This window comes from Mus caroli, chromosome 2 (genome assembly GCF_900094665.2).
Source record: "Mus caroli chromosome 2, CAROLI_EIJ_v1.1, whole genome shotgun sequence".
Classification (NCBI taxonomy): domain Eukaryota; kingdom Metazoa; phylum Chordata; class Mammalia; order Rodentia; family Muridae; genus Mus; species Mus caroli.
Genome location: NC_034571.1, coordinates 145,220,863 through 145,248,140, shown reverse-complemented (window position 1 = coordinate 145,248,140; position 27,278 = coordinate 145,220,863). Strand labels below are relative to the sequence as shown.

At 42.6% G+C, this 27,278-nt stretch overlaps 1 protein-coding gene across 4 annotated transcripts in view; it reads right to left on the bottom strand.

Moving 5' to 3' along the window:
* The window catches only part of Asxl1 (ASXL transcriptional regulator 1), a 62,118-nt gene extending 41,088 nt beyond the window's left edge, over positions 1–21,030 (bottom strand). For 2 of the 4 annotated variants that reach the window (XM_029470903.1, XM_029470898.1), the window contains exons 1-4: positions 20,455–20,557; positions 13,975–14,057; positions 11,849–11,851; positions 9,367–9,475 (exon numbers count right to left, since the gene is read on the bottom strand). In XM_029470903.1, coding sequence (XP_029326763.1) covers positions 9,367–9,475; positions 11,849–11,851; positions 13,975–14,057; positions 20,455–20,511 — 252 coding nt within the window. In that variant the 5' untranslated portion in view covers positions 20,512–20,557. Of the gene's footprint in view, positions 1–9,366; positions 9,476–11,848; positions 11,852–13,974; positions 14,058–19,985; positions 20,244–20,454 lie in introns of those variants that run through there. The other 2 variants (XM_021150019.2, XM_029470895.1) reach the window with 2 other exon arrangements.
* Between the last annotated feature and the right edge of the window lie 6,248 nt (positions 21,031–27,278).

Below are 27,278 nucleotides of genomic sequence, written 5' to 3'. Positions count from 1 at the left end.
TGCTTCTGCAAGAGACAAGGGAGATTTAAAAACAAAAGCAAAAAAAAAAAAAATCGCAAAGCAATGAATTATCACCAAAGTCTCAACCAAGAGCCTCTGTCATTTTAGTCAGACTGTGACATCAAAGGTACAGGTTTATCGTAATAAGAGGCGTTTTTTTTATTTTTTTTTTTTTTTTTTTTTTGATTTTTGGGGCAGGGCTTATCTGTATAATAATCATTTACTTTTTACTGAAACAACTATGAGATATAGTCAAAAGCAAAATAGTATAGCATCTCTGCATCTAAGGCATAATCAGAAGAGATTTATCAGGTACTCAAATTAAACACACACACAGAAATTGGATACTTGTGATAAAAAGTTTAGACCAGGGAACTGAAGAAATGACTCAAGAAGTTAAGGTCACTTGTTGCTCTTGCACAAACATGGTAGTTCACATCCATCCATAACTCCAGTTCCAGGGAATGTAATGCCCACTTTTGATCTCCGAGGGCACCAAGCATATATGTGTTGCACACACGAATATTCAGAAAAAGATTTATGCATAAAATAAAAAGCTTTGATCCTAGAAAAGAAACTCAATTTAGAGGCCAGAGAAAGTTCTGAGAAACAACATATATGTTAGTTCTTAAACTATATAGTCAGGCAAAATGAAGAGTTTGAAATAGGAAAGCCTAAAACTAGAAGTTTGAGACATCCAGAGAACTGAAAGAAAGCCAGGGATTGTTGAGTGGGGTTTGGATCTTTATCAATGCCATGAGAACCACTGACAAGTGTCAAACCAAACACATCACCATCACAAGGTGTTTTTTGGGAAAAAAAACCCAACACTTTGACTGTTACGTGGTTTGAAAGGTACAAAGCAGTTGTTTCTCAAAGGGTGAAATGAAAGCAGCAGCCTGGACAGGAGCCACTTTATACTTTAGTATGTGATGATAAGTTTTAGTTTTTGAAGGGCTTTTTTTGTTGGTTGTTGATTTGTTTTTTTAAGACCGAGTTTCACTATGTAGCTCTGGCAGGCCTTGAATTCATTATACAGACTAGGCTGGTATTGAATGTAGAGATCCTCCTGCCTCTGCATCTGATTAAAGGTATACAACATCACACCTGGCCAAGTTTTTAAAACAGCATTTTTTCAGGTCATACCTTCATGAGAAAAACTAGCATGTAGATAAAAGAGAAGTTTAAAACAATCAGCTGATATTAAGGCATAAATTTCTAAAGCCACTGGTTCACAAGACAGTATCTTTCTAAACAAAATATCCTTTAATGTTCAAGCTTCTACTGCCCCATAATGCCCAAATAATTTGAAACTGTTTCTCTCAGGCATCTGAGCACCACCACGATCAGGTAAAGCTTCATACTTCATACTTAAAGGAGTCTACTAGAGTTTCATGCATCACTCTCCCAGACTGCCAGCATGGATGCTGATGCATTATCAGCCCTCCCTCTGAAACCTCACTGGAAGCCTCCATGAGTCTATAACTCTTGCATCTGCAAGTCTGCAAAACCAGCATCCTGTGAAAAATGTAAAAGTTTATTGTCAGTTCAATTAGCATCTGGGACCCTTCAAACTCTGAATGCCTGGAGAGATGATCCTTCCAAAAAAATAAATAAATAAAATTTTATACTCTGGAGCCTGTCAAAGGTAAGATTGGAGTTTCCCCTCAGAGGCATCTTCCCTATTGTCCCAGTATAAACTGCTGGCCTTTTCTCTTTTTTTTTTTTTAAAGATTTATTTATTTATTATATGTAAGTACACTGTAGTTGTCTTCAGACACTCCAGAAGAGGGCACCAGATCTCGTTACGGATGGTTGTTAGCCACCATGTGGTTGCTGGGATTTGAACTCTGGACCTTTGGAAGAGCAGTCGGGTGCTCTTACCCACTGAGCCATCTCACCAGCCCTCTTTTCTCTTAAAACAAATCACATACGATGTCTGTGCATGCTTGCATGGCACAGGGCACAGAGATGTATGAGGATGCTCTGCAGGGAGATGACTTGTTCTCCTTCTACTGTGTGGGTGCTGGGAATGAAAAAGGTTGTGAGGCTTGCAGCAACCTTGCTGAGCCATCTCCCCTGGCACAAAGCACCTTTTTAATGCCACTAATTTCTCTAATAATACCCTTCTTGTTTATAGCTTTAAATATGAGCACTTTTTGTCTACGTATTTCTCAAATCTTTATACTAATTTTCACTATAAATCTGGCTAAAAACTGCTAACAAGAACCATACCAATTCCCGAACATTTGAAAATTCCTTTGCCAAATTAATCAGATCATTACTTTTATGTTCAACGTCAAAGTCTCAGGACACTGTAAAACAGTAAGATATATTCTTTGCCAGCCTAGAACATGCTTTAAGTAAGAGGGAAGGACCACAGAAGCCCTGAGAATATAAAAGGGACAGTGGGATTCCTGGAGAAGGAAGGACACAGCAGGGTAAAGGGCGGCTGCATTTACACTGAATGTAGTGGCATTTTCCTTCCTTCTTCTCTTTTCCTTAAGATTTACTCTTATTTTGGCCCACAGTTGATCATGGCAGTGGGACATAAGGCAGATATATAAAGTACCTGGTCACATTACATCCAGTCCGAAGAGAACAAAGAATGTTAGTGCTAAGCTTTCTCTTTCCCTTTTCCCTTCTCACCCATCTCCTTCAAAAGGATCTGGTTCTCACCTCACCTTCTACCACACAGGTTTCTGGGGAGCAAACTCGAGTCATTGAGCTTGGTAACAAGGGTCTTTATTCACAGAGCCACTGTGCTGGGAGACCCAGGAAATGGTGGGATCTACTTTTAAAGTGACACTTCCCACCTCAATGAACCCAATAAACGGAATCCTTCATAAACATGTTCAAATGTGTCTTGAAGCTTGTCCCTGAGAAGTTCCAGACCCTGTCAAATTAGCAACACTAACCACCATACTTTAGTTCTTTGGTACCAATTTTCTTTTCTTTTTTCTTTTTCTTTTTTTTTTTTTTTTTTTTTTTTTTTTTTTTTTCAAGACAGGGTTTCTCTGTGTAGCCCTGGCTGTCCTGGAACTCACTGTGTAGACAGGCTGGCCTCAAACTCAGAAATCTGCCTGCCTCTGCCTCCCAAATGCTGGGATTAAAGGCATGCGCCACCACACCCAGCTTTTTTTTTTTTTAAGATTTATTTATTATTTATATTTAAGTACACTGTAGCTGTCTTCAGACACACCAGTAGAGGGTGTCAGATGTCATTACGGATGGTTGTAAAACACCATGCGGTTGCTGGGATTTGAACTCAGGACCTTTACAGTCACTGCTCTTAACTGCTGAGCCATCTCTCCAGCCCAGTATCAATTTTCTATGAGTTAGCATTTCATCATTGTGACCAGTTTCTGACACAAACAACTTAAGGCAAGATTTTGGTTCAAGTTTCAGAGGGCCTGCTGCATGAATTTGAGTCCCAGAATTCCCCAATCCCACCTACACACTGGAAGGAACAAACAAATCAATTCCCTGTAGGTTCTCCTCTGACATCCACACATGTGCCCTGTGGCATGCACACTACCAAACACATACACCAGTAAGTAAGTAAGTAAATGTTATGCAGATGGGTAGTTAGGGAAGGTAGGTAGACAGGGGCTACAGTAATGGCCCAGTCGTTAAAAAGCTCAGACTATTCTTGCTGAGGACCCAACTGAGTTCCCAGCACCCACACTGATCAATTCATAACCACTTATAAATCTATTTTCACAGAGCCTAACAACTCTGGCCTCATGGGCACATGAACTCCTGAGGCATATACAGACAGATACACATGCAGAATTAAAATATAACAATAAAATCTTATATTAAAAAAAAGCAGTTCATCTCACCAAAGCATAAAACAGATTCTAAGGAAGACTTAGAACAGACTCTGAAAACAGTCAAATTCCCTCTTGCTGGAAATCCAGACAATTGTATACACCCCTTTCAGACAGGTATGTTCAAGTACTCCAATGTTTCACCAACTAAGGCGAGAGGTCAAGACCTCCATCAAGACTGAGCTGTTACATCAGCTAACCAGAGCAAATGGTACCATTCTGAACAGACTGCCTACGGCAGAGTATTGTGATAACAAGTGTCAGCAGGGCCAGTGAGACGGCTGAGCAAGTCAAGTATTTGCTGGCACAAGCCAACTGTAGCAGTCTGAGTGAGAATGATCCCCACAGGCTCAGTTATCTCCATACTTGGTCCACAGTTGGTACAACTATTTGGCAAGGATTAGGAGCTATGCCTTGTTGGAGGAGGTGAATCACTGGGTAGGCTCTGAGTTTTAAAAGATCCCTATCTTTATCAGAATGTGTCTCCCTTACTTGTGAATAAAGATGTGAGCTTTTAGCTACTGTTCCAGCACCATGCTGCCTACCTGCTGCAAAGCTCACTGCCAATGATGGTAATGGACTCTAACCTTCTGAAACTGAAGGCCCCAAATAGTCTGTCTTTTATAAATTGTTTATAGAAAATTAACTAAGGCCGGGCAGTGGTGGCGCACGCCTTTAATCCCAGCACTTGGGAGGCAGAGGCAGGCGGATTTCTGAGTTCGAGGCCAGCCTGGTCTACAGAGAGAAACCCTGGCTCGAAAAAAAAAAAAAAAAAAAAAAAAAGAAAGAAAGAAAAAAGAAAATTAATTAAGATACCAACTGCCTAGGTTTGTTCCCCAGAACACACATAAAAGTAGAAAGAGAAAAACAACTTCACATAATGGTTCTCTTACCTCAAGTATCTCTCTCTCTCTCTCAAACAATAATAGTAATAATAAAAACAATTGAAAGAAGTCAGTAGCCAATAATGCAAACACATCATAAATAAGAAAAATACCCATAGCTAGCTTACTTTTCATACAGAAAGATGCTATAATGGTAGTCAGTCTTATTGATGTCTAACCCAGAAAGCACTCAAAAGAGATCGAAGGTTCACAGAAGATGGCTTAGGAGTTTAAGTCACTGCTTAAGTGGTAATGACAGAAACCACAAGAGAAAACACTCCAGTCCCTCATTATTGTTTCAATTCACAGCAATTGAAATCTCCATTTATATACCCATTTTATGACATAAAAGGGCTTTACATATTTTTGTGTGATCAATTTGAACTCTTCAGGGTTACACTCCAAGTAACATACCACATGCCTGGCTAAAACCCTGACCTTGATGAACTTCTCATCCAATCCTTTGTTTTTGAGACACGGTCTTGAGAGCCTCAAACCTTCTGTAGCCAAAGATGACCTTGAGTTCTCCATCCCGCCACCCCCACACTTTAGGTCTAAGACTAGAAGGCCTGCGTGCGCATCAATCACCCTGTCCTACACTTCCAGGGCAGTAGCACTGACACATACTAACCAATTTTCTAACATGAAACAAAAGCAAACAGTAAGAAATGTCAGTAAAATTTAAAGGCAATCTAAACTAAAAATTCAAACCAACCAGGCATAACAAAAGTGCTCATCTCAGGATCTGAAAATTGTTAAGATAATGGTACCCCACTCAAGTCAGCTGATTTGTCTATTTCCTCTTGCTTATTTCCATTTCTGTTATAAACAGAATGTGTAGCTTTTAGGTTATTTTTTTCTTCTTGTTCAGCAAGTTAATGTCTAATATTTTTTTTCTTGCCCCCATTGGAGCAGTTCTACCTATAGCTATGAAAGCATCTGCTGACATTAGAAATCAATCTTGCAGATGGATAGAGATGACTCAGCAGTCATAAGTACTAAGTGAGAGGACTCCGGTTCAATTCCCAGCACCTACATGACAACTCCTAAGAGTCAATTCTAGTTCTAGGGGATCCAATGTCCTCCTCTAGCCTCTGCATCAGGTAAGTATACGCGTGATATACAGATATGCATGCATATGAAACACTATACACATAAAGTAAAATAAAATAAAATACAAACTAAGCCTTTGTTGGAGCTAAGAAAATGGCTCAGTAGTTAAGAGCAGGACTTGCTCTTACAGAGGACTCAAGTTTGGTTCTCAGGGATTAATGGCAGCTAGCTCACAACCATCTGTAAGTATAGTTCTTGGGGATCCTGTCCTCTTCTAAGCTCTAGGTATTGAGTGGTTTCCTTACAAACATATAAGCAAACACCAATACAATAAAACCAAAACTTAAAAAAAGAAAAGTGCCAGGTGTGGTGGAGCACGCCTTTAATCCCAGGCAGAGGCAGGCGAATTTCTTCGAGGCCAGCCTGGTCTACAGAGTGAGTTCCAGGACAGCCAGGGCTACACAGAGAAACCCTGTCTCAAACAAACAAAAAACAAACAAACAAACAGATGTTTTGAAAGACAAAGTAGCCAAAGGCTGCAAACCTGAAGACACACTTTCTTTTACCTGGCGTACTGAGACCTGGGTCCCAGTTCCTAACCCAGCTGCAAGTACTGCCATACAGAGAGGGAGTACAGATCCAGCATTCTATGTGCCAGAGTGAAAACAGACGGGATGACTTGACATTTTTTCCTTCCTTAAAAACTTTAGGATTTTAAGCATTAGAAAGAATGCCTTCTTTTCCCCCTAAAGGTTACAGAACTACAAAAGGTATTGTCTAAATAGGTTGTTGAATTTTAAATGAGTTTTTTACACCCCAACATACAAAATGATTACAGTATTAATCTACAAAGGAGCAGTATTATTTTTAAAAATACTTAAAATGAGCCAGGCATGGTGGCGCACGCCTTTAATCCCAGCACTAGAGAGGCAGAGGCAGGCGGATTTCTGAGTTCAAGGACAGCCAGGGCTACACAGAGAAACCCTGTGTCAAAAAAACAAAAACAAAAACCCAAACCCAAAAAGAATGTAACAATTATCTTTCAATTTATCCCCCTCTGCTTTTTCCACTAATGAAAAATGCAAGGGGATTAACATACCACCTCAGACATACTCTACAATTAACTGCATCTCCATCCTAAACTGTTCATTGTGTGTTATGTTTGTATACAACTATAAACACACGTGTTCAGGTGTGCCCTCGGAGAGGCCAAAGAAGAACAACACCTGTTCTGCTTTATCACTTTCCATGTCATTCCCTTCAGGTCCAGTGTCTCACTAATTTTGTAGCCACAAGCCCCAACCATCTTCCTGTCTCTAAGCCAACAATGTGTTAGGGTTAATGACAGGCATTTAAGTCATGCCTAGCTTTTTTTTTTTAAGATTTATTATTTTACGTGTATGAGTACACTGCCATTCTCTTCAGACACACCAGAAGAGGGCATCAGATCCCACTACAGATGGTTGTGAGCCACCATGTGGTTGCTGGGAATTGAACTCAGGACCTCAGGACGAGCAGTCAATGCTCTTAAACGCTGAGCCATCTCTCTATTCCCCATCCTCCCTTTTTAAAACTTTTTATTTTGATTCTTTGTGAATTTCACATCATGTACCCCAATCCCATTCATCTGTTGTCCCTTCGTACCCACCCTCTGGCCTTCCAGTGTACCCCCCAAAGAAAACAATATAAAAAACAAAACAAAAAACATCTTGTGGAAGCTATAGTGTGTCGCCTAATATATCCTTTTGTCCACACATCCTTACTTGTAAATGTTCATTACAATGAGTCATTGGTCCCTCACCACCAGGACTCCTCTAGGCTATCCTGTTATTGCCCTTGCCCTGTGTCACAGAGATCCGGCTGCTTTGTTTCTTCAGGACCAACCCCTTCACAAGTTCCACCATCTCCTAGACGGGGTAGATATAGGGGTGAGCCAACTCAAAGCCCAGGATCTAGGCCTAGGTGGTAGCTACTTTGATCAGCCCACCAGCACTCCTGTACCCAGTGCCACCAGGGGAGGAACAGGACCATCCACTGGGGCCAGCTTTCATGCCCTCTGTGTCCACTTTCCTTGCCACAGGTAGTGAGGAGTGGTACATCTCTCCCATGTCCCATACCACCACATGCACATCTAGCTGTTTACCTGAGTGAACTCCAGACTTCATGAGTAAACAACTGCTTTTACCTATTGAGCTATCTCCCCAATTCCCCAAAAACGGTACTTTTTACAATGTAAGGCTGCATAAGTGTAGTGCTCTTTCTTTTACTGTTGTTTTATAATTTATTCCCTTTATATGTCTGAACACCACATGCATGCTTGGTACCCATGGAGGTCAGAAAAAGGTACTAGAACCCCTGGAACTGAGTTACAGAAGGTTGTGAGGGACCAAATAGGCGCTCAGAATCAAGTGCTGGTCCTCTGTAAGAGCAGCCAGTGTTCTTAACCACTGAAGCCATCCCGCCCATCCCTCCAACCCTTCTCTGTTACCAAGGTGTTTTCCATATTTGCAACACTGTAAAGCCAGGCAATGGTGACAACCCCATGCAATCCCAGTACTTGTATGACAAAAGTCATACGCATGCTTCATTCAGGCCAGTGTGAGCAATCAAGTGAGCTCAAGGCCAGAATATACTACAAAGAAAGTCAGTCTCTAAAACAAGAATATTCTATGAAATAAGAAGAAAAAGCAATAAAAGCTGGTATACATTAAAACTCTTTTTAGAAAAGGTGTGTGTGAAAGTAAGGAGGGAGAGAGTAAGAAAGTGAGAGAGCGAGGTGGGGGGAGTAAGGGAGAGCGAGCGGGAGTCAGAGGAGATAGCTGTTTTCCTGATACCATAGCAGAGCTGAGTAGTTTTGACAGAGCCACTAGGTCCACAAAATCTAAATTATTTATATCAGCCCTAAATGACAGTCAAATATATCAGAAATGGTAGAAAAATAATTATTCCTTCAGTAAATAAGGTTTATTCTGAACTCCTCCTCCTTGTAATTAGTGTCACTTAGTAAATGCTGATACTCACATTTCGGTTACTTCCCATAGAGTAGGTTCATTAGAGTTGCACAGTAATTTATCCCTGACAGTATTATTACAAACAAAATCCTTACTAAGGCACATCTGTAGTCATCACTACACATATCTTTCACTACACATATCTTTCACTACACTTATCTTTCACTACACATATCTTTCAATTGCATGTATCTACTAAGGTACAGACAAGCAAAGCTGAACACAGAAACAACAGTTGATATAACTTAGTAGCTCCTAACAGTCTGTTAAGACTATAGCATCTCTAATCCCAGCACTTGGGAGGCAGAGGCAGGCAAATTTCTGAGTTCAAGGCCAGCCTGGTCTATAGAGTGAGTTCCAGGACAGCCAGGGCTACACAGAGAAACTCTGTCTCGAAACCAACCCCCCCCCCCCCAAAAAAAAAGACTACAGCATCTCAGAGTACCATTGAAGACCAAGACATTAGTGATACCTGACTGGATATTAGGAAAGACAATCAATCAATCCATCAGCACCATTCCAAACCCACCAGGTTTCTCTTATGCACAAAGTTTTGAAGACCACTGCACTGAGAAATCATTTTACCTTGAGTGTGAAAAGACTAATGCGGCCAGGTAATTTATAAAACAGCCCTTCTCCTCCTCTTGAGTTGGAATGTAGCATGGCATTGAGGCACGCAAGAGGAGATGTCCCACTGCAAAGAGTGAAAAGACAGAAATAGGTCACAAAAGTTGGTGTCTACTTACCAAATATCCAGCTCCTCTAATTAATTTCCAAACCAGGAAGTAAAGCAAACAAAACAGAAGCAATGTTTTCACAAACCTATTGTGAAAGCAGTGAAGAGAAACAACTGAAATTCACAGAAGTCCCGCTCAGAATCTAGGTTGTAGAGCATAACAATTCACAATATACACCAAGCACATCTTTAGTGTTTCCTGACAATACGAACCAAACTCTAAAAAATGTAGAGACAAGATGTGGTGGCACATACCTCTAATTCTAGCACCCAGGAGGCAGAGATCTCTGAATTTGAGGCCAGCCTGACCTACAGAGTGAAGAAACCTGTCTCCTGCCTTGAAGAAACAAAAACAAAAGTGGACTGGCTGCTTTCACAGAGGACCAGAATTTGACTCCCAGTGTGGGTGGCTCACAACCTATTAACACTGTTAGCTACGGGGGATACCTATGCCCTCTTTTGGCCTCCGAGTGTAACCAAGTATATATGCCATACACACAAACTGAAAATTAAAACATTTCCAAGTCCTATGTTAACAAGTTTTAAAGCGCATATCTTAGCCTGGTAATTCATTCATATAACCTCAGCCCTCAAAAAGCTGAGTAAGAAGCCAAAGTCTGGATTCATAGTCAGTTCCAGGCCATATTGGTCTATATTATGAAAATCTGCTCAAAAACAGAAACATAATACACTGTAATGAAATTTTACATTGGGCACACGCCTTTAATCTCAAAACTCAGGAGGCAGAGGCAGAGGCAGGCAGATTTTTGAGTCTGAGGCCAGCCGGGTCTATAGAGTTAATTCCATGTCAGCCAGAAATACACAGAAAAACCCTTTGTCCAAAAAAAAAAAACAAAAAACAAAAACAAAAACAGAAAAACCCCACAAAACTTTTGGCACATGCCTTTACTTTCAGCACAAGAGAGAGAGGTAGGGGCAGACTGATCTCTATGAATTTAAGTTTAGCCTGATCTACATAGTAAGTTCCAGAGCAGTCAGAACTACTTAATAGAAGTCCCCATATCAAAAAACCAAATATATAAAAAATAAAAAGTAACTATTTTGGTTCTTGGGGCTGGAGAGATAACTCAGCAGTTTAAACAGGCCTGGAGCTCAGTTTCCAGCACCCACATTCGGCTGCTTCCAACAGATATCAGTACCTTTAGCATCTGATACTTTCTTCTGGCGGCCATGAGTTAACATCCCAACCCGAAAAACACATTACATGCTACCAGTCCTGAAGACCTGAACCAACTCCTGTAAGTTGTTCTCTTACCTCTATATGCCCCCTCCCCAATATTCACAAACACTAAGTAAAATATAATAAACATTTTGAATAAAAAACAAAAACAGAGCTGGGCAGTGGTGGCGCACGCCTTTAATCCCAGCACTTGGGAGGCAGAGGCAGGTGAGAGGCCAGCCTGGTCTACAAAGTGAGTTCCAGGGCAACCAGGGATACACAGAGAAACCCTGTCTCGGAAAAAAACAAAACAAAAACAAAAACAGGTTTTCTAGTGTCTACACTGCAATATATATTATCAGCCCAAACACTGCCACATAGCTTTATGAGAACACCAGACTAAATGGCACTGAATCCTGATAATATGCCTATACTTTATTTTTGCACTTAAATATTTTCTAATATTTTCTACCCACAAATTGATTTTCTTTCTTGTGAAAGGGAATGGATGAGTCTCATCTACGGATTTCGTTACAAAGAAAAAAGCCATCAAATGGAGTTAGCATAATGTTTAAATATCCAACTAGATAAAAGGCTAAAAATGACAACTTCACGAGATACAACATTTACTAATCTTAACACTGAGAAAGGTATCAAAGCTAGACAGATGCCTATTATTACATTTGTCCCTGGACTGTGAGTGCTAGGGTTTACCTGTGCATGTTTTCTTCCCTCTCCTTGCTATGTTTTTTAAAAAAATGTATCTTAACCCCTTGCTTTTCAAAACTAGCAATGTTAATTTACATAGTGTTAAAAATAAATTGAGTACTGTCTCAAAAAACAAAAAAAAATGAGTATAAAAAAGCCATTGAAAAAATAATTCTACTTTGAAACACATTGAATGCTAAAAATAACTTTCAACAAAAAGCAGTTACTAAAAGCCAAGTGGAGGAAAAAAAAAAAGCCAAGTGGGTACAAAATCTAGAACGTCAATTGGCTGTGTTAACATCTCCTACAAGGAGATAACACCCTGGCCAAGTCCTTCTGTGAGTACTACACACTACACCTATCTACAACGACAGAGCTGGTCACTCATCCTGAGTGCTACAATTCCTAGAAAAACAAAAAGCACAAACAAGGGACTAATTTACCTTCTATTGATAGAGTGATCCAGCAGCAGGGAAGACATCAGCGTGATGGAGAATAGCACATGGGAGGGAAAATAAAGCATAATTATCACACTGTAAAGTGCATAGCTACGAGTCAAATAGATAGGTTGGAGGCAACCCCAAGCATCCCACCCCACAATACATTAGCTAAAGAATATGCAACCTGAGAAATAACTTTTCTCATTTTAAATGGCTACAATGTGATTAGCAATATAATACACTAACTGCTTAGGGCTGAGGAGAAATTAGGGCTTAGGGCTCCTTCAATAAAGTGCTTCTCAAGCAAGCACCAGACTTCACACCCCAAAAACTACATGTTAAAAAACCAAAACAAACAAACAAAAAAACCTAGAGCAGGCATGGTAGCCAGGCGCCTGCAGTCCTGGTGCTGGGGAGACAGAGACAGGCTTGGTAGCAAACCAGCACAGCCCAAATTGTAAGCAGTAGGTCCCATAAGAGACCCTTTTTCTCAAAAAGCAAAGAAGAATGACATCCAAAGTTGTCCTCTGACCTAACACACGCCACGCCCCTGCACATACATAAGCATGTATGCAATATCCACCACAGACAAAATGCTGTTTGTTCCAAGCCCCCCAAAAAGGACTGCTTTTCTATGGACTCCCCCCCTTCCTCGCTCACATTAAAAAGAAAGGTGGAGCTGGACGTGGTGGCGCACACCTTTACTCCCAATACTTGGGAGGCAGAGGCAGGTGGATTTCTGAGTTTGAGGCCAGCCCGGTCTACAAAGTGAGTTCCAGGACAGCCAGGCCTATACAGAGAAACCCTGTCAAAAAAAAAAAAAAAAAAAAAAAAAAAAAAAAAAGAGCATTAACTGCTCTTCCAGAGGACCTGGGTTCAAATTTCCAATACCCATTAGCAGTTCACAAATGTATGTAATTTCAGTTCCAGTTCTCCCGATGCCTCTTCTGGCCTCCATGGGCACTAAATGCACACCATTTAGACATACACTAGTGTAAAACACACACAATAACAATAAAAAATTTTTTTTTAGCTGGGTAGAGGTGACACATTACTTTAACTCAAGCATTTGGGAGGCAGAGGCAAGTAGATCTCTGAGTTGAGGGCAACGTGGTCTACAGAATAAATTCCAAAACAGTCAGTGCTACACAGGGAAATCCTGTCTCAAATAAATGGATAGACAGATATAGATAAATAAAAAAAGTAAAAAAGGAGAAATTGGTATAATGATGAGAAAAGAACCGAATTAAAGGCACCCCTGGTTTTTATGCCTCCAACTACTTCTGTGTTTTTTGTTCTCCAGGAAAACTACATTGTATCAAATTCCACAAATTACTCCTTAGTATATTTGTATCACAACTGGCTAAATTAGCTACTTGTGGATGGCAAGGTAGAAAAATGAGGATCAGAATTCAAGGCAAGCCCTCAGCTGAGCAGCAAGTTGGACGCCACCTGGGGCTGCAAGAGATTTAGAAACAGGAGTGAATGACTAAATTAGTGAGTAGATAGATAGGGTGTAATGCCACTGAGACCATTTTTCTTGGATCAGAAAGGAAAAGACTTCAGGCCTGTGTATACTGTGTATAGAGAGTATAGAGAAAAGAGTATATATATTTGTTCCTTCTCTATTACCAAAACTTGCAAAACAAGAGTCTACAAGAAGGTAAACCTGCAATGCGACCTTACCTTAATAAAATAAAAAAAAAAAAAAACTGTATTAGAAAGTAAGAACCCTCGGCTGGAGAGATGGCTCAGCGGTTAAGAGCACTGATAGAGGTCCTGAGTTCAATTCCCAGCAACCACATAGTGGCTCACAACCATCTGTAATGGGATCTGATGCCCTCTTCTGGTGTGTCTGAAGACAGCTACAGCGTACTCGTATAAATAAAATAAATTTTTAGAAAAAAAGAAAAGAAAAGAAGAACCCAATTCTAGCTGTAAGTCAAGACCTAGGTAAGGTCTTGTGAAAGATACTGTATTTCTGATGTAAAAAAACAGATGTTTACCACTCCACTCCCACCCTCACAGTACACACCAGATACACTACCATTACATACACAACCACAGAGAGACCAACAGATGACTCTCACAGGCACATATGTCATTTAAACAGTAAGAGCAATACAAACCTCATTTCCTTCAGTCCTTCTGCCTCTATGACCTGCAGAATCTGTTTTGGTGTCATTGGAGCATCCGAGTAGTTTTCTAACACCTGAAAAAACAGAAACGTTCTGACTTCAGTGTGAAACTTTCGTTAGTCTGTAGCATGGCCTGCTATGAGGAGCTGTCAGTGACAGGTGAGATTTACCACTATCTTTTTTTTTTTAAAGTCTGGCTACAGATATCTTTTTTTTTTAAAGATTTATTTATTATTATATGTAAGTACACTGTAGCTGTCTTAAAACACTCCAGAAGAGGGCGTCAGATCTCAATACAGATGGTTGTTGGCCACCATGTGGTTGCTGGGATTTGAACTCAGGACCTCTGGAAGAGCAGTCAGTGCTCTTAACCGCTGAGCCATCTCTCCAGTCCCCAAGATTTACCACTATTAAAATGACTCTGGAGCTATAGATATGGCTCGATGGCAGAAGTGCAAAGCCCCAACATGGCATTAAAACAATTACTTCAGATTCAAATCACACTCTTAGCAGTACATTGAAAGTTCACTGCAATTAGGAAAAAAAAAAGCAATTACATGAAAATATTCTAATTCTCAATTCTAAGGACAGCTACTTTAACATGTGTAATAATATATAAGACCTTAGCAGCTCTGGAAACTGCATAGTTTAATGTCGTTAAATATAGACTGTAACTGAGCAACAGTGGCACATGCCCTTAATCCCAGCACTCAGAAGGCAGGGCAACCTCTTATGAGGCCTGTCTCAAAACAAAACAAAACAAACAAACAAACAAAAAACTTCTGCAAAATACATGAGAAGATTGAAATTTACTCAAGGACCTTGCGAGGCCAAGTGTGGTGGCACATGCCTTTAATCCCAGCAGAAGCAGGTTTCTGTGGCTTCAAGACCAGCCCAGTCTATATACTGAGGTCAAGACCAGCCAGGCTACATAATAAAAACTTGCCTCCAAAAAAAAGTTTTGACTAATTCCCTTATCTCATATGGGTATGTGTGTGTATGAATTTTTTTTAAATACAGTCTCACTATGCAGTCCCATCTGACATGCAACTCACTATGCAGACTAGGTCAGTCTCAAATTTACAAAGACCCCCTTGCCTTTGTCTACCAAGTGTTGGGGTTAAGGGTGTACACCACCAGGCCTAGCTATATGTTCAGTTTTGTTCTGAGACAACCTACGACTAACTCTGAACTTGCCATTTAGCCAAGGATGACCTGGAACTCCTGAGTCTACTTTTCCACCTCTCAAGTGCTGGGATTACAAGTGTGTGCCATGCCCAGCTTCAGTTCTTTCCCATTAAACCATGAAAATTCTGGGGTTAACTGCCACAGTACATTTTGTCACACGACAACACGATGCTGTAAGTTTTCTCTGTGACTCACATAACAATGAGGAACCTAATTTCCTGCCTGTGTTAGTCCATCAGTAACTAGGTCTGTAACTAATGTACTTCCTCAGCAATCTTCACAAAGTTGAGCTGTTTCAGAAATGCTCCTCTAATAGGAAAAGAACGTTGCCATTTCATTATCTCACTTTCGACACCTGAGCAGCTGCTGCAGGCACTCCAAGCTAACAAGTGTAACACCCAAGTTCTCTCTGTCACTTATTAAAGGGGGATGGGGGTGGGGTGGGCAGGCAGGAAGTTCCAAAGGAAGGCTACAAAAGACCTTATCACTAAAGGAAGTCAGAGTTTGGAGAAGGAAATACTAAAGCAAACCTCCCCTTTTTCCTCCTTAGCCCCTCTGTTCATTTTGATACTGCTCTTGTCAGTTACTAGTGCTGCTTCTAACCCTGATGACTCCGACCCTATCTACCTCTAGACTTCTCCCAAGTGTCAGAGTCAAGTAGTTCTGTATGACTCATCAGTCTAACTGTCCATTCTTAACTCATTCAACGCTAATTCACCTGAGCAACTCTCCTTTATCTCCCCCTCCATCCTTACCCTTTCTCCCTACATTCCTTACCTTAATTGGCACCTAATTTAGCAACACACATGTGGCACCCTTCACTCTTATCTACCTGGCTCACTACCACAGCCAGTGACCCAACACAACAGCCTTTTCCATTATATCCTTGAGTCCAGCCCTGTTCTCAAATCCATTCCTGTTTGTGATTATCCCTCACTTAAAACCACACGGAACTGGGCGTGGTGGCACACTCCTTTAATCCCAGCACTTGGGAGGCAGAGAGAGGCGGATTTCTGAGTTCGAGGCCAGCCTGGTCTACAAAGTGAGTGCCAGGACAGCCAGGGCTACACAGAGAAACCCTGTCTCGAAAAACAAAAACAAAAACAAAAACAAAAAAAACAAAAAAAAAAAAAACCCACACGGAACCTGCCTTGTAGCAGACCACACAGTCTACCTTCATCATGTTCCTATTTCAAAATCATCTTCAGCAACGCTGTCTCTCCATAAGCAGCAGAAAGTATGTTTCCAGAACCCACCCAGCCACTAAAGTGCAGGCTTTAGAATAAGACAGGATAAGATTTAAATTCTATTCTTCCAAACTGAAGCAAGTACCTATGTACCTATACAACCTGAGCCAAAGGGGGATCTCTCACTCTTCAAGTATTGAGACTTTCCTCTCAGGGTCATTTTTCAAATTGAAAAGAACTTGAGTAAGCACCCGTAGGTGCCCAGAAGCTGGGCACACAAAGCCTCTCAATGACCGATCTACCCCCAGCAAGACTGCCTCACCAGCCCACACACCTCGTACCTGCAATTCCTCTCTGTTTCCACCCCATTTGCACACTTTGCAAATATATTTACATCCATGTAGTTTTTCTCTCCTCCTTCAGCCATGTTTTTTTTTTCAGCAGCTTCTGCCTCTATGACAAGCCTGCCTACATCTCACTAACTGTTCAAGGCTCAGCTCAGAAACTACCTTCCCTCTGGAAGCACTCCCTAACATATCAGCAGAGTCAAATCTCTTTTTCAGTGAACCCATTGTTCCACAGTAAAAGTAATCTCCCAAGCCAAGATACTTCAAAGGGAAGTGAGGAACTAAGCATATTTATTCCTAAACAAAAGACAGAAACCAATATACCTGTTTAACTCTGGGCCTCTCCTGTAACATGTAAGCCTATAGTTCTGCTCATGCGTGTAAATCAATCAATCTCAACCCCACACACACACAGACACAGACACAGACACAAATCTTGCAAATCTCCTACAAGGGAAAAAAAAAGCATGACTGAAAAAATACCTACCAATTATTTAAACAGCAGCCAGAAAGACCCTGAGAATCTTAAAACAGAAGAAAAAAACTTCTAAAGAGATGTTACATCTGAAGATATAAAGTACTCATTTCATTAAAATTGTATATAAACCACTAGTTTTCAGAACAATCCAGCAGTGCTCTATTGCCAGTCTTTCTAAACCACATATTTTTTTGAAGGAAAGAAAAAACTATCTCTCTACTTGAAAGGAAAAAAAATGTTTGATATAATTATGTTCAGTCATGGGGCTGGTGAGATGGCTCAGTGGGTAAGAGGACCCGACTGCTCTTCCAAAGGTCCGGAGTTCAAATCCCAACAACCACATGGTGGCTCACAACCATCCGTAACAAGATCTGACTCCCTCTTCTGGAGTGTCTGAGGGCAGCTACAGTGTACTTACATATAATAAATAAGTCTTTAAAAAAAAAAAAATGTTCAGTCATGAATCAGAGCAAAAACAAAGCATGCAATGTAGCATTTCTCAAAAGCCAGAGAAATCTATTTAAGTGTAGTACACAATTTAAAAGAAAATCTCCTTGGCTGTTTCTCCCAAATTGTTCCTAACAAGATGGCATATTTATTCCACATCTCTACTTCCGATAGCTAGAGATGCCACGCACTCTGTAAGGCATCTGAGAGAAGAATGTCCACTTCTTAAAACTAACAACTGCAAAAACCCATCTGCAGGAGTCTGCTATTCTGCTAGAATTCTCCAGAATCCTGTAAGCTTTCCTACATCAGAATGGCATATATAAGGTCATTATCTACTCCCCAATTTGAGCAAGGCCAAGAGCGATTATAAACCCCCACCTGACAAGCACGTGAGTCGCCATAACGTGATCTAATTTCAACTGTCCAAAAGCAGTTACCAATAGTAACCCTGTGGCAAAACTGACTGCACTGCCATTGTAACTCACTGCTTGCCAGGTGTTCCTTTATGAAGTAAAAGCAGAAACTCCCAGCACTCAGTGTGGCGGGACTTTTTTTTTTTTTTAAATGGGAAGAAGACTTTGCACTCCCCCCCCATCCACCCCCCACAAAAAGCACAGAAAATTCTAAAATACAAACCACATAAAAGATATGCAAAATTGCATACCATGTTCCCACAAGTCCTCTTTCAAATGTACAACTACACCACAAAGAAATTCCTGTTCAGATTACTATTTTTAACTGAAGAGCCACAGTAGAAAAAGAGAAATAACTTCAGATAATTGAGCTTGAAGGTGAGCCAATGATAAAATAGAAATAGCAACCTTAACCTTGGAATTCAAACCACAGTAAATTTAAGAACTTAAAGAGGCTTAAAATAACAGCGGATTCCAAACTGCTAGAGCCTTTCAATTAATAAGAGCCCAGAGAGCTTTGAGAGGAGAAGATTTCAGAGCTGTCAGGACATAAACAACACAGGATTGGAAGGTACTTTCACCTACCTCTAACAAGTAGGGTTCTGGCAAGCAAATATTCCTTGGGTGCCCAGAGTCATAAACACCTGCACACAGAAACTCAGAACTTCAATGGTCAAGATCCAACAACTTCCATGATAAAATAAAAGACCTACATTTTTGCTTTCTCCTAAGCTCCTTCAGACTTAAATTTATTAAGGAGAAGCATGGATGAAGAAATCATTAGGGCTGGAGAGATGGCTCAGCGGTTAAGAGCGCGCTGACTGCTCTTCCAAAGGTCCTGAGTTCAAATCCCAGCAACCACATGGTGGCTCACAACCATCTGTAATGAGATCTGATGGCCTCTCTGGTGTATCTGAAGACAGCTACAGTGTACTTAGACATAATAAATAAATAAATAAATCTTTTAAAAAAAATCATTAAGTTCCAAAAATCATAAATACTAGGCAAAGTTCTAGTTTTGATTGAATCACAGAAGGAAAAATACACCACCTCGGAGTTTCAATTTTCATATGCCAAGCAAAAAATAAACTACATCTTTCACACAAACAATCCCTGTTTCTGTTCCCAGGGTAACAGGAGAAGAGAGATGATCAGGAATACCAGTGGAAATTCTCTGGTAGCTCAAACAGCCATGGGTAAATGAATAACCGGCTTTCACAGACTCCAAAAAAAGGGTTCACTCTAGATCTTTATCAACCTCCAACACTTTTGAGGCAGACAGAACTCACTTTCCAGTAAAAGGAACGGCTAGAAGAAAGCTGAGCTTCACTCCACCATTAAAACTAAATTATAACAATTACATATAAAATACAGGGCGTCAACACAAAAGCAGGATGCACCCATAACCCTGCACTGTGGCAGTCTGAGGAAGTGACATCTCCGAGAAAAGTATAAACCATTACAATTGTCATCAGCAACATTTCATAAGAACATGCCTCCGGTCTTTTGGCTTTGTATTTTGAGTCCAAAAGAAAGCTATCGCACAAGTCTACTGAAGCTTGGGAAACAGAAAAGCCACAAATCCTCTGGGCAGGTAGCGAGCTCAAAAACCTATTTACTTTTTTTTTTTTTTTTAAACTAAACCCTCAGAAGGGAAACCTCAAACAGATACACATTCTTCGCAAAGTGTATTCTGCTCCTCTGCAAACTGCCTACCCCTATTGTAGTCACAGGGCTCAGTGTGATTTGAATATTCGAGGGTCACCGGCATAACAATCGCTTAAGCAGCTGACTAAAAGTACGGTTTCTCAGCGGAATCTCGAGTTCAGTGTCAGTGTTTGAAACAAAGTCCCCAGGTATGGTCCCACCGGGCACTCGAGTTTGAGAACCACTACTCAGGGTTCACATCGGTCCTTAGCGACTGCTTTCCGACACACACCTGGTTTAAATTGCCAACGCTCTAAAAATCTTGCGTCCTTGAAACCAGGGGCACTTTTCTCACCCCTGCCGTGTCTTAGTGACCCACACTCCACTGCCCACGAAGAAGTCCGGGGAAGCACTTCCGACCTTTCCCGGAAACCTAACTCCCCGCAGAAGAATAAACGGGCGCTTTCCCCGGGACCCCCTGCAGCTGCTGCCAACGTGGGGGGAGGGGAGACTGGCGCCCGGGCGCTCGGAGGGGGGAGGAGCCGCTTGCCAGCTCGCCCCTCCGCAGGAATTCAAGGGGGTGGGGGGTGCAGAGAAAAGGCGTCCCAGCCTCCTCGGGCCCGGGACCTCGGGAGCTCCACACCCGGGCGGCCCCGCCCCCTGCTGCGGTGGGCAGGGCCTCGCCCCTCCCCCGCCCCGGGAGCCGCGCGGAGCCCACCCCCTACGCCCCCCGCCGCGGCCCCCCGGGCAGCTCGGCTCACCAGGCGCGCGGCCTCGGCCCACGTGCGCTCCTTCTTCCTCTTCTGTTTGTCCTTCATCCTCCTCCTCCGCGGCGGCGGTGGCGGCGGCGGCTCCACGCGGGTCCTTCGGGCGGGGCGGACTGGGGCGGTGGCGGCGCGGGGCTGGGGCGGAGGCGGCGGCAGCGGCGGGGGGCGCGTGGCGGCGGCGGCGGCGGCGGCGGCGCGTGCGAGGGCTCGGGTGCGGCCGGAGAGGGCGGGCGCACCGGGACTGGCTTGAGCGAGACCCCGGCGCGAGGGTGGCGCTGGGGGGAGGGGCGGCGGCGGCTCCACGCGCCCGCGCTGCGTCAGTCGCCCACGGTGGCAGCGGCAGCGGCAGCCCCGCGATGGCTAAGGAATGCGGCGGCTCCGCATAACCACGGGGTCAGAGGTCACGGCTCCGGCCTCCGCGTTCCCGCGCTGCTGGGAAACCCAAGAGGGAACTAGTGGCGGGCTGGCCCGGATGGCGACACGCGGCTTTCCTTTCGACGCTCGGATGCGTGCGTGTCTGCCGTGGGTATGTGTGTGTATGTGTGTGCCCGCGTGTGTGTGAGAGAGAAGAGTGAGGAGGGGGAGTGTGGGTTTTTTTTTTTTTTTTGAACAAAAACAAACCGAAAGGGTGGCTGGGATTTGTAGTCCTCACTGGCTTCCTGGCCTACCTCTCTCCGGAAGAAAATGGCTGCCTCAAGTGCTTGGACCACATTTCCCGGAGTGCCCCGGGCTCCTGTTTTCCGCCCACTTTCTTCCGTACCCCGCTGCGCCCCAAGCTCGGTAAAGAAGGGGGCGGGAAGTCGGTCAGAAAAAGATGGGGCGGGGTCTCGCGAGGTTCGGGAACTAGCGGAGGCCTGAGGGTTTCTGGGAGGTGGTGCTGGGAAGGGGCGGTGGCTGGACTCCCCCCCCTGGCCGCGCGCGGTTAACCCGTTCAAAGCTTTTTTTGATTCTGGAGGCGAGTCCATTGCGGGTTCGGATCCGGAGTTGGTAGTCCGCTACCCTGCTTCCACTGCACCATCCCCCACCGCATACACAGTTCTCTTCTGGACTTCTGGTGGGTGACAAAAAGCAGGACTTTTCTTTTTGGCCCACCCTTAAATGAGTCAACTGGCGCATAGTAATAAGCAAAGAGACACTCATATCAGTAAAACGGTTATTGCACGATTGACCGACTTAGCTGATTAACCCATTTCCTCTTGTAATACCTCTGTGTGTTTGCAGAGAATGCACCTGCAATTTCCAGCAGCGTTGCCGCCAGGTGAATTTGATGATCCGATAGTAGGTAAACACTTAAGGTCCATCCACAGAAATCTAAATGCACCTGAGTGTATATTTAGAAGCAGTTGCCCGGAGCGAGGTCAAGTCCTAAGGTCAGCCAACCTAGATTTAGAATCCTAGTTGTGACTCCTTGACTCCTCCTAACCCCACTGAGCCTGTTTGATCTATGTTAGCATAGTATCCCACAACCTTGATGGGGTACAAATTAGCATGAAGTATCTAGAAGGTTGGAGAGAATGTGGAAGATCCTGATATTATTAGGCTCATGTAATTTGGCTTCTGCTGTAGAATAAATGAGAGCCGTTATTACAAGCGCACAGTGGGCAATGGAGCCTCTGTGCCTTGATTACAGTGAAAGGATGATAAGGTTTGAAGCACCCAGAACATTATTTTTCAGTGTTTGTTGGCTCAAAGTACAGAAACATCTCTACAGTCTTGAACTGGATTGATGGCCAGGTTTTACAGTTTTTTAAAGGTTTATGTGGGTAAGGAAACACCCTGTACTCTTGTGGTGTTAGCACACAGGCAGCCAGTGCTGAGACGAAGAAATCACCCAGCAGTCCAACCCTTGTACCTAAAGGACTCAGCGGTCCTTATTACTGCTCACCCAAGGCTCAAATTCAATAAATGGAAACACTCTTCTCATTTCATCCCAAAAGGGAGAGGAGAAATACATCTAAAATTATTTTATTGTTACTGTTTTTGAAATTTTAGGTTTTGTTTTTGAGACAGACACCTGACTGGCCTGGAACTCATTGTGTAGACTAGGTTAGCCCTGGACTCAGATCCACCTGCCACTGCCTTCCAAGTACTGGGATTAAATTAGGTGTATATTAGGACTTTGTTGGTGGGGAGAGAGTTGAACTGAGGACCTCCCACAATTCCTGAGCATATCCCAACACCATTTTCCTAGTTTTTTATTTTGAAACAAAACACTCACAATATGGACAGGCTGGCGTCAATGGGCTTCTATTGTCTTACCTCTGCCTCCCATTAATACATTAGAGATTAAAATGCATGCCCCACTACCCCTGGCCTTTGGTAGTTTTGCTTATAATTGTTTTTTCAATCTGCAGCTGAGACAATCACCTCTGAGAGGATAGTGAAACTTGGTTCAGATGTTTTGAATTGATCCATGGCTCCAACAAAACCACACACTTGGAAGGGTTGAATAGGGAAGACTGTAAAATGCAGGCTTTGTGTTTTGTTGTGTTGGGACTTGAGCTCAAGATGCATGGTAGATGCTTTACCACTGTCCTACCTTTCAAGCCCTTTATGTTTTGAGACAAGTTCTTATTAAGTATTGCAGTTTGGCTTGACCCATGGGTGGGGACCCACAACTCCATTACACTCATTGGAAAAAGGAGCTTTGCAGATCAATTTTAGACCTTAGGAAGATCATCCTAGACTTCTGAGTGGGCCACGTGGGTCCCAGAAAGTATAGGTGTTTTGGAAATGTGAAGCAATTCAGTTTGCTGGTACTGGCTTTGAAGTAGCAGAAAGCAAAGGAATGTAAGCAGCATCAAGACTAAACCTGCCAGCAGCAGTGAGGAATTAGGGACCTTAGTCATTCAACCCAGTGGAGCTGAACTCTGACAGTGCAGATGAACTCAGAAACAAGAGTTTCCAGAAAAGAAAATACATACCTTGACTTCAGCCTCAGATTAGAGCAGGGAACCAGTGAAACCCACTCAGTATGTGCACTCCTGGCCCCGAGGCTTTTCTCAGTGTGCTTTCAGCGCCTACTGCTTTGTTAACCTGTTACAGCCAAATAAAGCATATTGCAACATTGTGTCAAGCCTCTTCGCTCTGTATCAGCACGCAACTGCCTAGTTCCCGCTCGGGGTGCAGGCTGGGGGATCACATGAATACTTCAAGCTCTCTACCCTTGGAGAATCAAATTAATGACAATATCCTCATTAAGCATGAAGAGAAAGTAGTACGTCCAGAGGTCTGTATAAGGTACGTGTTGGAAATGGGTGAGGGCTGGTGAGATGGCTCAGTGGTTAAGAGTGCCGACTGCTCTTCTGAAGGTCCCAAGTTCAAATTCCAGCAACCACATGGTGGCTCACAACCATCCATAAGAAAATCTGATGCCCTCTTCTGGAGTATCTGAGGACAGCTACAGTGTACTTACATATAATAAATAAATCTTTAAAAAAAAAAAAAAGAAAAGGAAATGGGTGAGACAGCTCATGTCTAATTTCATCACTTGGGAGATGAAAGCAGGAAGATTTTAAGCTCAAAGGCAGCCTGGGCTCCATATCATTTTGAAGCCAATCTAAGAGACTCTACCAAAGAAAGGAGAGAAAAAATATTTGAAAGTTAGATTTGGTTATTAAGCCTTAAGAGGTTTTGGTGGTGTTTTTTATTTTTTTCCTAGTTAACAAGAATCATAAATTTGTCAGAAGCAGCAAGCATATACATGTTTTGTTTTAGTGTGTTTTAAAGTTGTTTATATAACTGTACTTTTATTACAGGTGACCTTTGAAAGTTAACAGGGGTGCCATGGGCTGAGTAAGATAAACGGAACTGCTGTTCAACCCCGCCCAGTCTAGGGATGAGTCATTGTTTTCAAATTTATGAACAAAGCGCACAAATTAAGAATAATACAAGCAAGAAACAGCAGAGACACACAAAAGGACATAGAATCCCTGATTCTCACTGTGATCTAGTAACACTAGTTCTAGGGCTGGAGAGAGAGATGCTCAGAACTTAAAAGCACCAATTTGAACATGAGTTCAATTCCCAGAATCCACATGGTACCTCACAACTGCCTATTTCATACATGTGTACAGACACACAGGCAGAACACCGATACACATACTTTTTTTTTTTTTTTTTAAAGAATTGAAAAAAAAATTGGTTCTGGACTCCAGTGGGTCTGAGTTTGAAACTGTAGCTGTTCTCCAGTTGTGTGGCCTTGAATAAGTTATGGAACTTCATCAACCAAGCACTGTTATTGGACAGCAGAGAATATGACAAAATTCAATGGGTAATCTGAACAAGTGGCACATGCTTGCATACTTGGGAGGATGACACAGGAGAAGCACTTGAACCCTGAAGTTTACAAACAGCCTAGATAACACAGGAAGACCCCATCTCAGAAGAATAGATGAGATGACTATTTCTCAGCTTCAGCATTGCAGATGATCAGCTAATGTGGAACTCTCCAGCCCCTTTGCACATTGCATTTCTTTGCATGGCTTTTGGTTGGTAACTACACATTTGGTATCAATTTGGATTTTTTTTCTGTATACCCCAAATGCTAGCCATAGTCTTGGGCATTGTCTTAGTCAGGGTTTCTATTCCTGCACAAACATGATGACCAAGAAGCAAGTTGGGGAGGAAAGGGTTTATTCGGCTTACACTTCCATGCTGCTGTTCATCACCAAAGGAAGTCAGGACTGGAACTCAAGCAGGTCAGGAAGCAGGAGCTGAGCAGAGGCCATGGAGGGATGTTCTTTACTGGCTTGCTTCCCCTGGCTTGCTCAGCCTGCTGCTCTCTTATAGAACCCAAGACAACCAGCCCAGAGATGGTCCCACCCACAAGGGGCCTTTCCCCGTTGATCACTAATTGAGAAAATGCCTTACAGTTGGATCTCATGGAGGCATTTCCTCAACTGAAGGTCCTTTCTCTGTGATAACTCCAGCTGTGTCAAGTTGACACAAAACTAACCAGTACAGGCATATAGTAGGCAGTCAAACTGTTGGTGTATGAACCATTCTCAGTAATTCTTTTGTTGTAGATAGTCTCTGAGGAATTATCCCCTATTGAATGGTCTCATAACAGTTTTGGAAAGGGCTCATGTAGGAAAAAACTAAGATAAGATTTTACCCAGGAAGATCTCCACAAGTGCAGAGTAGAGACTTCAGGGCATTCCCAGCCTCATTGTGTTGCCAAATCTACCCTCACAATGCATGACTTAACTCATAAATCATGGGCCAGTCACAGTTTTTTAAATTCTACTCTTCAGTCTCCCATGCTCTGGAGAAGGTATTTAAATTGCCAAAATGTTTACAGTAGTTCTCTAGGTTTTATAAGACTAAGAAGTTTACTGGTAATTTTTCTGTACAAAAAAAAATTGCATTATTTTAACTTTAAAAGTTTTTACTTCAAAAACAATAAAACATTTAAAGTGGCAGTTATGATAGTAGTGATATAGTAAATATATTTTTTCTGTCACATCTTCCAAGTCTAGAATGTGTGCTCCATTGGATGTAACAGCAAAGTTTCATTAGTGGAGAACGTCGGTAATAACAGATTCTTCTTCCCACTGTGGTGGACCAGGGAGACAGACAACTTTCTAGTTTTCTAACTCATTTCTAATTTTTAACCTCTCTTAATGCCTGAAATAGACATTCAGAGTCACCATAGATCTTCTGACACTATAAAGTGATATTGCCTGGGGCTGCTTATGTTATTGTTTTGCTGTTGTTGTTGTTGCTGCTGCTGCTACTGCTGTTGTTTTGAGACAGGGTTTCTCTGTGTAGCCCTGGCTGTCCTGGAACTCACTCTGAAGACCACACTGGCCTCAACTCAGATCCACCTGCCTCTGCCTCCCAAGAGTGTGTACCACTATGTGTGGCTATTATTTTGCTTTTTGAAGCTAGAATCCCACTCAGTACCCCAGGCTAGCCTCAGCAGTCCCCCTGCATCAGCCTCCAAGTACTGGAATTCCAGGTATGATCACTGAGCTCTTTAGACAAAAGGCGTCACAGCTCTGCCTTGTCTTGTGGGATTGCACTCTCAGGGAAGCCTGCCACCATGTCACAAGAACACTCCTATAGCCTGAGAGCTACAGACAATTACCCAGGACAAGTTTCAAATGACTTCAGCCTTGGCCAACAATGGTAACTGCAAACTCATGTGAGGCCCAGACAGAATCACCCAAATGAGCTGGATCCCAAACCCACAGGATCAGAAATGGTGAACCCAGGTCATTTGGGAGATAGTGGGTTGTTCTCACTTAACTATTGAAGTCATTTGTCACATCTTCTACCTAGTAATGAAAGCACCTCCAGGGCGTGATGGTAGCTGTCATTGGCTGCCCTCTTAACACAGGTACACACAAGCCCTCTGTAACAGAGCCCAGGGTGTTCCCAGCTACCTCTGCAGCTCTGATGGACGAGAACAGGATCCATGGCAGTAGTGCTGTCTTATCTTGGAGTTCAGGGAAGAAAAGCGCTGTCCAAGTCTAAGAATGTCTCTCAGAGGCAGAACACTGGCTTACATGTGCCTGTACAGGGCCCTGGCTTTGATCCCCAATACTGCAACAATAAATAATCCCACTTGTCTCTGTTCCTGGACTCAATCCTGAGCCAGGATTCAAACTAATCGAGTTTGTTCACCCTCCTGCTCTGTTTCCATAGAGCTGAAAGGCCCAAACCACTGCTCTCAGATGGGTAAACTGGACCCCTTCATTCCTCTCTCTGACACTTGATATTTTTTATTGTTGAAACAGTTCTTACTAGGTAACCCTGGCTGGCCTAGAACTTGCTATGAACTCAATGAGCTCTGTCTGCTTCCAGAGTGCTGT